The following is a 14,509-nucleotide window of genomic DNA, read 5'->3' on the forward strand; positions in this document are numbered from 1 at the left end:
AATAACTTCATGAATTCTGTGGTCACCCCTACGACGTCTTATGCCGCCAAAATGGATGGAAAATGAAACGCAGAAGCACCAACACTTGTTATGATAACATGAAGGTCGAATTTACTGCAGCTAATCTGGGTAGCGATACGACTCACGGAGAGACATTTCTTCTTATATTCCCCCCACGGGGAAGAAGGCAGGGCCTCACAGAAGATGTTTTGTTTACGGAAAAAATAGCCAAATGAGAGATACGCAGTACTGGTATGGTGATGTGAGTCAGCGCTGTCTATAGTAGAATGCTTCAATGCGTGTAACACTCCGCTCAAATTCTGAACCACCACCGAGATACCGGGTGCTCATATTATAAGGCAAGGTTATAAAACCATCTTTTAAGATCATTTTAGTGAAAGTTTCATCCTTCAAGGCGTACCATTCACTGCTCAAATACTAAACAACCTGCACCCATGGCCGAGATACAGGGCTCCCATATTATAAGGTAAGGTTATAAAACCACAATTTAAGATCATTTTAGTGAAAGTTTCATGTTCCTATCTCATAGAATTTAAGAACAATGATGAATAAATAATTTTCGAGCAAAATTTAAATGGCCGGCTGAATATATTACCGCAGGAGCCGCGGCCGCGGAATTTAAATCACCACGTCAAAGGGTTAAAACTTGACAGTAAAAGGATAAAAATTAAAATTATAATTAAAATGGCAATTAAGGCATTTATAATTAATATTATAATTCTTATTTATGACTTTGTGACAGCTACATATCCGAATATGTGTTGTAGGTTGTTCCCCTGTGGTAGTGACATTTGTGACATGGGGTAACTGCATCCTAGGATTCCTCAGAATCTGGGTCGTGTTAATTTTTGACCTACCTATTATCATGTGAAGGCTATACTTGTTATTCTGGGTATCACTCTCAGGCTGTTTATACGTGGACCTGGATATTTAAATTTGAAGTTGTGTATACATAAAGTTTCCCATGGTGGTGTTTTTATACGGATATGTAGTGGTCACAAACTCTTAAATAAGAACTATAACATTAGTTATGAATACCTTAATCACCATTTTAATTCTAATTCTAACACTAATCTTAATTTTAATCCTTTTAATGTCAAGTTATAACTATATTTGAACTATATTTAAATTAGAGTGTATTTGTTAGTATAAAAAGTCATACAAACACAATATGAATTCCTATTGATCAATGACACAATTCAAGTACTACCACAAGTATTCTTGTATGCATGAAGATGACTCAAGAAAAGGGTCAAAACATGAACCGTTACCACCTACAGCTACTAAAAACAAATGCTGACACAGTAATGTCTATTTTGTCTCTTTCAGAATTACCATTGTGTATACTGTCCCATTATATATCTTTCCTAGAAAGAAGTTATTCAGAATACAGAATTCAGAGTACTGGAAGACCAGTGAGAAGTGGTTAGCTCAAGGGAGAGAAACAGAACGCACCAACGGTATGAACTTGTGAATGTGAAAATACCTCCAAGAGAAAAAGGATCAGGCTGAAACAAGGACACAGACGAAGTTAAAACTGAGAACTACCATCAGATGGTCAAGGATCAACTGTAATTACAAATGCAAAATAAAGTGGTAAGCATTGAAGACCAATAATGACCTAACGTGCATCTCTATTGTCTATCCCATCAGCAGCCCCTCTGCCTTAAAAATTATATAAGTTTTGGTGGTAAAGCCAGAATGAGAAAGAAACCACTAGGAGAACAAAGACACAGATGGGAAGATTATAATGAAAGAGATTTTAGAGCCTTCACACTCTTTCTTGCTTGGCTTATTTGAGGCTGAAGATGGGAAGTGATATGTTTCTCCAAAACGTTGCTTGACCTTTAATGGACTGCACAACATTCCATCCCAGAAGATGGTACTCTTCATAATCTCAATTTCTTTAGGTATCTTTTCAAGAGATGGTTACTTGCAGGTTGTCCTGCCACAGATTCTGACTGGACCTTATTAACCCACGACAGTTCGCCAGTTCTGAGTAGGAGCAGCCCTGGAACATGGAGCCTTGAGTCAGAAGACTGATTAACTAATAGTACTGCTCTGTCGACTACAAACCTGCTTATAGGCGATGCTGTAGAAGTGATAAAAAGGGAAGAGCAAAACTAGATAAAAGCAGCTCAGATCATGATGCCTCTCATTTCCTTGATTCACACTGTTGCTGTCTTTCAGGTACTTGATAAGAGCAGATGCGATGTTACTCCACACAATACACAGCGATGCCTTCTCAGCACTGCTCAGGGCACAATATGTATTTGCACCTGTTTCCAGCTGTTTCATCACAGAGTGCATGAACTCCAGAACATTGTGGTGACTTACGCCAACATCCAAGATGGCCTTGAGCAGTGGGACATATCTGCAAAGACACAGTACACATTCTATACTTCTAAATTTTTAGCCTATTTTGCTTTTGTATGGTAAAGCTATCCTTGCAATAGGACACGGAGGCCCATGGAACTGTGGGACACTGAGGCTCCCAAATTTTCTACACAACTGGCTCACAGATGGCAGTGAGGTTGTTAGCCTTATATGCCAGCTGCCACTTAACTCCAAGAAGAAACCTGGTACCCATTTCTGTTAGAGGCTGAGTTTAGCCCAGGGCCAGTGTGGCTAGAAGGGTTAGGTAAATTGAAAAATCCAATGACCTCACCAGGAATCGAAACCACGACCTTCCAACTTGCAGCATAGTGCCTTAAAGAAAGAAACTGGGCTCATGAGGTTATCATGCGGCTTGTGTGTATATTTCCCCTTGCCAAAAGGATCACACACATGAACCATGATGTGGGAAGCTACATTAGCGATATTTAATCTGTCTGCCATGTCCCACCATTAAAATACCTACCAGAAATGGCAAGGTTGCTTGGGAGTGAATGCAGTTATACAGAAAAACCCACAATACTTTCAAAGATTATCTTGAAACAACCTAAAGTGCACATGATGGAAAACGCTGTTTTTCTCTGAACATCAGTATATCACATGTGATGCAACTGACTAACATCAATACTGTACTATATGATTAACCCCTCAAGCTGGCATCTACACACCTACTGTATGTGCACTGCAGTGGAGTTTAGATGGCAGTGAACCACACAGCCTAGCAAGGATGTATGTGGGATACCAGGTTGAGGGGTTAACATCAAGGTCATCTCTTTGGCTGTGGTAGTTTTAATGCAAGCAGGCCAAGCTAATCCAAATGGCCTGTGGCATGTAAGGGTTAATACAGGAATCTGATTTGATGTATGGTAACATACTTTTAAATGTATATGACTGTTATTATGGTAATTTTCTTCTGTAGGACATAAAATAATACCATTATGGCACTGTGAACATTTTCTGTAGTTTCGGGTCTGATATCGATAACTAATGCACCACTGATGCTAGGCATGTGATATGTGATACAGAAATAGATCACAACCACACCTGGGTTTTCTGTATGAAATAATGTTTGTAAGACAATGATTACAAATACGGTGAATGTACAACTTGGAGGAATATGACAAAACTTAATACAGACACATAAGTTATTCACAAAAATAAAATAAAATAACAACATGACAAAAATACATTATCAGATCTGTAGGATTATAAATCTATGCAATGGGAAATCAGGTTTTGTTGGTTCTGCTTGGAGCTTCTTGTTCTTACTATAGAACATAAAAAGAATGATTGTGTACAAAAGAAAACAAAGAAGATGGCATCACAATAATTACAGATCAATCACTACTCTTCTACCGTTTATATTCTGGACTGTAAGACAGCAGGCAGAAGAATATCTAACACTGAAGAATTGTCAGCCCCAGTTTCCAGACTTCAGTAAAAATATATTATTATATTTTACAAGTACACAGTGTGCCCAGGTTCTGTTAGGACTGTGTTCATTAAAAATACAAGACGTGAATTATTTTCAAAATTTCACTCTTTTTATTCAAAATAGTCTCCTTCTGAATTCATACATAACTGGAATCGATTGAAAAGTTTTTGAAAACTGTCACTGCACTCATTTTGTGGAATCGTATTTGAAACTGCGGTACATTCCCTTTGGATGTCCTGGATGGTGTCGTGACGGTCTCCTTTCATTGCCAACTTAACTTTTGGGAACAACCAGAAATCTTGCAAATACGGAGGATGATCAAGGACTGTGATCCCTTTTCTGGCCAAAAAATTGCATATGAGCTTTGATTTGTGGGGTGGGACATTGTCGTGGAGGAGCGACCAAGTCACTTTTTTTAGATTTTCTTCAGTGCGACTTGTTCTCGGCTTTGATGGATGTGGGGCATCTTCAATGTCCTCTCTACTCTCACAAAATACAGCATACCTTCGAAAAATGTTTGAGTGACTCAAACAATCACTACCGTACACACTTTTCATCATTTTGTATGCTTCTTCAGCTGTTTTGCCTAACTTCAAACAAAATTTGATGTTGGCTCACTGTTCAACTGCCATTTTCTGATGAGTGTCAGAACAGTACTGTTACATTCAAGGTCAGAACACATGACACAGTGATTTTTTAAAAAAATGAATCCTAAAGGATCCTGGACAGACTGTGTATGCATGTAATAGTGGAAAAATTATTATAACGTAAAGTTGCTTTGGGTTGTTAAAAAATTTAAAATATTTGCAATTTCTTTGTATCTTACTTCCATCCACTGTAATGCTGTTCCACTACATCAACAACTCGTATTAAATCACAGTCTTCTGGGATGTGACACTGTGTAGTTTGGTAGACCAACTATTCTACCCTGAAAAAGGAGGCAGCAGTTTCCTCCAGAATGTTGGTGCCTACCTTCGAAACTATGCGGCGTCGCGGCGTCAATCCCAGAAGACTTACCTTACCTTCACTGCCAGGAGATCAACTCTTGCAAATGGAGCACTGGTTAAAAATAAAAAAATAAATACGATACTCTGGATGTACCAGCACTGGAAAATGACGCATGAATACGCCTCAATTTAGGTGAGAATTGTGTTCTAAGAAAAAGTCACAGACGGTACATTAACCTTTAACGGCCGAATGTTATATATATATGCAGCAAGCAGCACCTCGAATTGGCCGAATATTTTATATATACAGGACACTGTGCTCTTCAGGAGTGCTGACAGTTTGACCTTGGGTTTGAAACCAAAACAAACCCAATAAGGTCATATTAGTCTCTAGGAGACCTCTGAGCAAAATTAGGCAAATTTTCCCGCCCAAGTAGTTTCCAATTCCTGCGGTAGATGGGGAAGTATCGGGTACCACTGCCACAGAGGGCTGACCTCGCTGGCAGAACGGAGCTGATAGCGAGCACCAGTACTGGAAGGGCATGGGGACAGTAGAAATTAAAGGGGGACGCACAATGGATCAACTGGCCGTAGTGCATGGGGAAACCCACCCCCTCCAATAATAATAATAATAATAATAATAATGTCATATTAGTGGTTCATTCCTTAGCTCTGAACAATGATAACGTTTATCACGGTACTGGTTTCGATACTATTTATGTTTAGATATGACTGTTTATGACCTGGTCAGCCAAATATAGCCGAGCTTTGTTTGGAGAACTGAGGAGGAAATATTCATTGGTGTTTGCAGAAGAGTGCTTCCAGAGCCTTCAAGGAAGTGTGACACATTCAAGGATTGGTTTTCAGTGGCCGATTATCAGTTAAATATTCAGTGTCAGACTGTCATATTTCTTTGTATATCATTTTTATTTTGTGTCTTGGAAGAGGTATAAACCCACTGTGCCAGTATTGGTTTGTGAGTAAATGGCATCTTCGCCACTGCGACTTTCTCTATCAGTGTTGGACTAGTACTCTTTTCGACTAGTATTATAATTACTTTGCATCACTATTTTGCGAGTATTACTAATAGGCGAGAGTGTCGCTTTGTCAATCACCATAATTTATTCGATTCTGCCTCCCCCAAGATGATTCTTCAATCGCACAAGGCGAATATCACGGTCAGTGGCATCTCTCAGGGGACGCCAAGGTTATCTCGGGCCCAACTGAGTCGACTGGAGGTGAAACATTCACAATACTGGCCAAGCAAAGGGAAACAAAGATATCGTCTGTTTCACTAAATAAGAATAGCAAGAGCACGCTCTTCTATTGTAAAGAGTGTGATGTTGCACTTTGTGAGGTGGATTGCTTTGAGAAGTGCCACGCCTGTCAGAGTGTATAGTAAACTGTGAAGTGACACAGTTCAAACTCGTGTACAGTGTGAACAAAATATTATTGTATATAGTGTGATTATATTTACAATATCACCATGATTCAAGGTTCAAGAAAAAACAATGGGTAAGTACTTTGGAATTTCATAACATATATAATAAAGATTATATTTTGCATTTCATGGAAAAATAATCACAGTTAATTTTCATTTGTAAAAATTGCTCTTTTGTGTATATGTGTAAAATTTTATTGTCTTTCAGGCTGTTTTTAGTTTGTATTTCTATTTTGCATAGAACGGAAAATACGTACCTTTTTCTGAAAGTTTGCAATGTTAATTAATTAGGGTGATTCAAATACCTGCCGCAGAGGGCTCCCGGCAATTTAAAAGTTCATATGTTAAAGGTTAACATAAATTGAATATAAGGAAATAATGTACTTAAGGTTCCTTATCACCTCAAAGATTTGCAGAAGTGGCTGCATAGCCATGCCAGATTTTGCCTTCTGCATTCCCTGCATACAACCCACACAATACTCTACCCCTCCTCCCCTTAATTCCTGTCTCTATCAACTGACCAGTAAGCAGTCTGAATTAGAATGAGTGCTATTAATTGAAATCAATCCAAAATTAGACAAGAATTAAAATAAAATAGCATTTGCCAAAATCATATGCAACAAAGAGTCCATGTACAAGAAAATATGTTACAAATTGAACCCATGGAGCATCCAAAATTAGGAACAATTCACTGGGTCAAAATTTCAAAGCCTGTTTTTCAAAAACTGTACTGAAATTGTAATTACATTTGTTCTGTAACAACAATTCTAAATCCTAAATTAAGGTAATTTAACACTGGTATTAATGCTTGGGATCACTGAAACTGAATGTGAAATGAGGAAAAATCTTGAAACTGAAGAAGATTAAACAGGGTTCCACTGTGCAGTGTTGCGTTTAATGCCTGGTGACATGACATATGAAATAATTAAGCTGGAACTGAAAGTAAGTTAAATTTCTCTCCAAAACAAAGGGATCCATAAATTTTCACTCTGGGACCAAGAGATATGTTAAATGAAAAAAGTTCAGGAACACTGTTCTCTAAAAAGTGACAGTGAAAGTAATTCAGTTTACTTGTTTGCACAAAAGTTCTAGGGAGGAAACCAAGTTGGTGACATGATGTACTTGCAACAGTAGTAGTTACAGATAAGATTCACAAAAATTAAATAAAAAATCCAACACCACTGGATCTGTAATACCAACAGGTTACTTAGCAAAGAAGATACTTAACATAAAACTTCCAGGTTTACACTAATCAGATTGAGGCCATGATGGCATCTGAGGATTCCTCCTCTTTTGTCTACTGCTGTATTCCCCTCCAGCCTACACTGGCCTGGGCCAACCAGCCCAAAGCACTTGTCACCAGCATAGGTAATCATGGAGTTATAACTAGCAACAGTTTAATATTAATAATAATAATAATAATAATAATAATAAAAAGGGCTATACCGGAGGGGAATATGGGGAAGTACACTGGACGTTGGATATGAAGTGGTCACTCTTTCAAACTTATGTGGCCTAACTATAACTCTGCTGAATAGAGTTGCTCCTGACAACTGGCAGTCGCTCAACTGCTCAAAAAAGAACCTTTTTTTCTGGTCAGAATAGCAGCCATGCACAATGAACAGTAAACTCGCCGTGTATGTGATGTTGCAAGGTGAAGAAGAGGGCGAGATACCATCACCTCCAGCAAAAGCAGAGCTGGAGTTCCCGTCATGAGTTGGGCCGTGCCCACGTAGTACGTAGGAGCAGCAAGAACGGCAGGTGGGAGAGCATACGGACCCATAACCAGTCCTTCAAGCAAGGGACTAATACAGTGCGTAGCCAGAGCAGGGGCTGTGGAGCTCGAATGTTCAGCCAAGTTCTGCACCAGTCGCAGCAAGTCCTGCATCAGTTTCACAACTCTCTCAGCCAGGATTTCATCATTCTCTAGGACAGCCTGCATGTACAGTACAATAGAAACTGTTAAGAGTACACACTTTAATGAGAAATCAGCCATAACAAACATGAGTTTATGAACCCTTACTGTAACAGATGAGTCTGGGATAGCACAATCAGTATAATGACTGGCTATGGGATGGATGACAGAGGGGTCTGAGCTCAAGTCCTGATAGGGTCAAGAATTTTTTCTCTTCTCCACTGCAGTTCTGGGGCTCACCCAGTCTATCCAATGGCTACCAGGGGGGCTTTTCCGGGGGTAAAGCGGCAAGGGCGTGAAGCTGACCACTTGCCTCCAACTAATGCCAATATCAAGAAAACGTGGATCTCTACATCCACTCCCCCTCACGCCTTCATGGTATAGTGCTTAATTAGTTAAGTATAGGGAATTTACCTTATCTCATCAACCATGGTGATCATTTCGAAGAAAACAAATGACATCATAATCATATCCAGTATGAACTAAACATGATGGAAAGGTAACAATCAAGGCCTATTTCAAGGTACTATCACATGAATTTCTATACATAGACAAAAAGCAAGAAAACCTGTCCTCAAAAATGCAGTGGAACCATGATATAACAAAAATGGATTATAACATGAAAACAAACGATGATACTGCTGATATGCTAACATTACATATAGTGTAACTGCTCTAAAAGATCACTCCTTTAAATGACCACATTTCTGTGGAATTGACTGTGTTCCAGGCCATTTTAGTGTGACACAACCCTGTATTCAGAGACAACCCCTATCCTGAACCACACTGACCATGTTCGGAGGCCTGGCATTTACCAAACCCCATCTAGAGAGACACACTAGACAGCATAAAGACTTTGATCAATTTGTCACATACTGACAAAGGTGTAAGATAAAGCTGGGAACTAATTCCAGGGAGATGAGCCCCTCTTGAGAAGCTGCCTGCTGTGTATCTACTCAAGAATTTCGCAACATTTTATGGAAGCCAAAGGTTCATTACTGTGTTCACAAGACTCCTCCACTAGTCCCTATCCTGAGCTAGATCAATCGAGACCATATCACCCCATCCTATCTCTCTAAGATCCATATTAATAATATTCACCCACTTACATATTGGGTTTCCTAGCAGTCTCTTTCCTTCTGATCTTCCCATCAATAGCCTACATGCATTCAGCATCTCACCTATTTGTGCTACATGCCCTGCCAATCTCATATTCCTTGATGTTATCATTCTAATTAAACTTGGCAAAAGGTGCAAGTCATGAAGCTCCTCATTATACAGTTTCCCCCAACCTCACATCACTTCATCTTTCTTTGGTCCAAATATTCTCCTCAGCACCCTGTTCTCAAACACCCTCAGACTGTATTCCTCCCTTACTGTCAGAGACCAAGTTTCACACCCATACAGAACCACAGGCAAAATTACAGTTCTGTACATTCTAATTTTTATGTTTTTAGACCGCAGATGAGGAGACACAAGGTCCTGGGTCAATTCTTCATGAGACCAAGTGACCCCATAAATAAAGTCCTACATTTCATTTGAAGTGTAGGATTAATAAGGGGTTAATCCAAAGGGGAAGCACAACAGATCATTGAAGGTTGCAGTGCGAGGGCTGGTTTATATGGTTCACCCCTCATACTCATACTGTCATTAGTAAATATCTGAACTGTGCCACATTTTCAGAACATCTGTTAGCTACCTTTATACAATGATTTTGCCCTGCATTCTGGTGACCAGACAGCAACATATACTTAGTTTTCTCTGTGTTTACTTCTAGACCAAACCTCCTTACCAGTGAAAATTAAAGTCTGTGTGTTTCTCCTTGTGGTATCTATATTATCAACCAGTAGATTTACATCATTAGCACAGACCAGCAGCTGATGTGTCCCATTTAATTTCAATGGAGCGCAAGCCTCACTATGCAGATGCAACCTTTTACATTTCTTAAGCTAGAAGGCAAAAGAATGCAGCCACTGAAATGAATGATGCTTCACTACATTCCCAATAGAAGACACCATGCACCCGCCAAGTGTGAATGAGATTTGAAACTCTAAAGTCGCAATACGGGTTTTGTCGATCGCAGCAAGGACACCATGTTTTTCAGAGATCGACATATGTCGACTGCAGCAGCGTAAGGGTTAAAGACCACTTATGGGTAGAACTGCCAGTTGTCTTCATGGAGAAGTTTCAATGTATACAGAAAAAACCTCATATAAAATGAAGGGTTTTAATGGTACTTTCATCACAATGAGCTATTCCTAGCAATCTTGTTCACAACTCTGTCCATGAATTATAACTGCACGTTCACTCCCAAGCTACTCAGAGATGGTAGTCCATACAGGTACCGCTACATCACACCCTGTGACTGTCCCTTGTTTGGGACACAACAAAAATCTTAGAACTATATACATGACATTTTATGCCACTCTCAGGCAGTAGTGCTCAGCACAACCAATCTGATTCGTGACTGAAAAACATTGCTAAGTGGTTGCGAGCATAAGAGATTACACAAGCATGATAAAAACTTCTTGGTTCAGATATTACAAAAGACACAAACACTTTTGAATTATTCTTCATTTCTTTCATGTCTATATGATAAGCACTTCAAGCAACTTAGGGCATGATCGTAACATAACAATTCTGACATGTTTGCTCTATTACTGCCTGTACGTGGCATAAAATCCATTTTGTCATTATTTTGTGAAGTGGTAACTTCTGATCAAAACAATTTTTGTTCTGATTAAAATGTGGCAATTTCACTAGGCTCTGCATGAAATTCATGTAGGTATGTATTTTGGCAGTGTCATCACTGTCAGATTTTAACCAAACCTGAAAATGAGACATTTCAGTAAGACTCTCCAATACCAAATTTCATGACAATCTGTTTACCAGTTCTCCATTCCTTACATAAATGGATAAATAAAACATGGCAAAGCTAATACAGGAATTTTTGCAGGTTTTGTTTGCAAATAAGTCAAAGAAAACAAACAATGTGCTGCCTGCATTATTTTCTTGAATCTCAGTGCCATACATGTATTTATAAGACTGGCTTGAAGATTATGTTTTCCAATCATTTTCAGTTATTACAAGTGTTCATTATAACAAGAATTTTTTTATAAATTTCATTATATCAAGGTTTCACTGCAGTAACTTCACAAATTCAAACTGAGTATCTCCTGGTTGTAAAATTTTATATACAAGGTGTGGCAATAAAGAAACCGGATTCATGCTCTAACCCTTTATTAAAAAAAAATCAGACAGTCGAAATGTTATCCCCTTCAATGTAGTCCCCTCCCCGATCCCTACACCGCTCCATGCGAATTTTCCACTGTTGGAAGCAGTGCTGCAGGTCATCTTGTGTTATGCTCTTCAAGAGTTGCGTCGCTTTTGCTTTCACTGCATCCACGGACTCGAACCTGGTCCCTTTCAGCGCAGACTTGATTTTTGGGAAGAGAAAAAAGTCGCACGGTGCTAGGTCCGGAGAATACGGTGGATGTTCCATCACTGGAATGTTGTTTTTTGCCAAATACCTCTTCACAGATAGCGCGTTGTGTGCTGGCGCGTTGTCGTGATGAAGAACCCATGAGGCATTCTTCCACATGTCTGGTCTCCTTCGTCGCACACGTTCACGGAGGTACGTCAAAACATTTTTATAATAAACCTGATTGACAGTCTGACCTTCAGGCACCCAATCAATGTAGATTACCCCCCGGATATCGAAAAAAACAATCATCATTGCTTTGAATTTGGACTTGCTCATGCGCGCTTTCTTCTTCCTAGGGGATTTGGGGCTCTTCCAATGCATGGATTGTCGCTTAGTCTCTGGATCATATTGAAGAATCCAAGTTTCGTCACACGTAATTACGTTTTGGAAGAAATCAGGATCATTTTCAATGTTTTCAAGAGTGTCAACACAGCAATTCACTCGATGTTCCTTTTGCTGGGGGGTAAGGATTTTTGGCACCACTTTAGCACACACCTTTTTCATGCCCAGATCGTCGTGCAAAATCTGTCTAACACTTTCCTTATTGATGTTCGTAAGTTCAGAAATTGCTCGAATGCTCAGTCGACGATCTCTTCGAACAATTCTAGCGACCTTCTCCACATTCTCTGGAGTTTTCGCAGTGGGAGGACGGCCCGATTTTGGATCGTTCCCGACGTTTTTCCTACCCTCCATAAACTTCTTAAACCACTCGAAAACTTGCGTGCGAGATAGACACTGATCACCATATACTTCTGTCAACAAATTGTAAGTTTCAGTGGCAGATTTTCCAAGTTTTGTGAGGAATTTGATGTTAGCACGTTGTTCTGCATTAGCACTCAGCATTATTCCGACGGAGCTCAGAAACACGATCCGCTTCTAACAATGGTCGCGGCCAGACTAACCGATGCACGTGAATGAAACTTTGTGTGACGGTAGAGGGAAGTCCAAGGGTCAATGCCCTACCCTCCTCTTCGTCAATGACGTGGCCGGAAATGAGTCATAAAAGTAATCCGGTTTCTTTATTGCCACACCTTGTACACATACACAGTGAAGCATACTTGTTTAAAATTCTTATGTATATACACATTTCAAATTAATGAAACTTCAAACCTTTAACTGAAAAAATGGAGGAAACTGCATAATCACTGAAAGAATAACAACTGGCATGGAGGAAACAAGAGAAATACATGCCCCATGCCATTATGTCCTCAGAAAGATCCCATACTGACTACCGTGGGCCTCCGCAGTAAGAAGTCAGCGACTACCCGAGTTGCAGCAAGGCTTTCTTCATGTGCAAGTAGTAGTCTGTAATCCAAGTTATACTCACTGCAACATGTCTCAGCAAAGAATTCCAGATTGAATGCATAAGTTGTGAGCATGTCTCCACTTCACTTCTGCCACAAAGAATTATGACACATTCTCCAACAGAGTATAACAACTCCTCTGATACATCCAGGAACACTGCGGGCTTGTTCAGCAGAGCAACTTTACAGGGATGGATAATGCATTCTTCCACACTCTCATCACTCCTATACAAACATAAATACCATTCATAGGAACTTAAATTTCTGATGTTACAAGTATTTCAACTTCTAGCGCCTTCTAACAGAGAACACTGTAAAATATGAGGACCTCTAGCCATTCCAACATAGCAGAATGTAATAAAATATCATTTAAAATTTAAACACCACTAGCCAGACAAAACTTCACTGATAGAAATATGCATCACTCTTTTATGTGGATTAGGTAAAGAGCTAAAACAAAGTCATATTTTTCATGATGCTAATAATTATTGTTTGCATTTAAATCCAGTTAAAAAACTGATATATTTTTTAAACTAAACAACTAGTTCACTAACCAACACCTCTCTCCCCCTTTGACCTCTCGAGAAAGCACTAAAGAACCACAGATTCAGGTCAGACAAAGACATCAAAGCCATTGCCATTAAGCACTCCATGGAGGTCTATGAAGAGGACATCCACTGGTTGGTGCATCAATGGGATGTCTGCCTCAGTGCCCATTGGGACTATTTTTAATAGCTGTATTCCTCTGCCCACAAAAATGCTCATGCAGTTTTCATTGGACCGAACTTTATACAACTCAGCTTGGAAGAAAGTTAAAATTGAATGTGACAATGAATCCAACCTCAGTAAAATTTTGCTTGTGGACTGTTGGTCTGAACTATGAAGACAGAATAGCTGTACTTACATCTGTCTGTCAAAAGTCTCCTGCTCAGCAGCAGGATCATTGGTCAGGATATTTGCCAGGGCCTTGGCACACGGTATGTGTAAGCATGGATACTTCTTGCCTGGTGGAATTTCCTTTGTCTTGGCAGAACCAAAGCAGTACAGAAAGAAAGGCACAAGAACAGTTTTCAGATGGTTTTCAATGCAATGTTCAAGACGCTGAACAAGATGCCACCAAGTATTCAATTTCTCGCAAGACATGATATCTGTCTTGGCATTGTTTGGTTGCAATGGCTGCACGAGCAAACGAACAGAACGCTGAACTGTTTCACTTGGAACCTGTGATATCAACAAAATTCATATGTTGTAATAAGAACAATGAAAATTAGTTACTACCTTTTCACTTAAACAGAAATAAGAGTCCTGTTAACCATGATGGACTGTACACATGAGAACACAGGAACAATTAATCGTTAATAGTCATTTGTTACATTACAGCACTGGGATGTGTCAGTGCCCCCAAGCATTAGATATCTTTAATACCAATACGGTTAGCCCCAACAGTATGGCTGCCGGGTCTATAGAACCAGGAGATTTAAAATGCTCTATTCCTGGATGATAAATCAATGTCACTGATTTTAAACATGACTATCAAGCACAGGATATCAGGAGATTTAAAATAAAAT

At 39.4% G+C, this 14,509-nt stretch overlaps 1 protein-coding gene across 1 annotated transcript in view; it reads right to left on the reverse strand.

Annotated features, from left to right (window-relative positions):
- Window positions 1-14,509, reverse strand: part of LOC111867368 (telomere-associated protein RIF1) — a 70,901-nt gene that overhangs the window by 43,622 nt on the left and 12,770 nt on the right. Inside the window, exons 8-11 of the mRNA XM_023857159.2 lie at window positions 13,846-14,162; window positions 12,965-13,166; window positions 7,873-8,174; window positions 2,098-2,395 (exon numbers count right to left, since the gene is read on the reverse strand). Coding sequence (XP_023712927.1) covers window positions 2,098-2,395; window positions 7,873-8,174; window positions 12,965-13,166; window positions 13,846-14,162 — 1,119 coding nt within the window. The remainder of the gene's footprint in view (window positions 1-2,097; window positions 2,396-7,872; window positions 8,175-12,964; window positions 13,167-13,845; window positions 14,163-14,509) is intronic.

This window comes from Cryptotermes secundus, unplaced genomic scaffold (assembly GCF_002891405.2).
Source record: "Cryptotermes secundus unplaced genomic scaffold, Csec_1.0 scaffold278, whole genome shotgun sequence".
Classification (NCBI taxonomy): Eukaryota; Metazoa; Arthropoda; class Insecta; order Blattodea; family Kalotermitidae; genus Cryptotermes; species Cryptotermes secundus.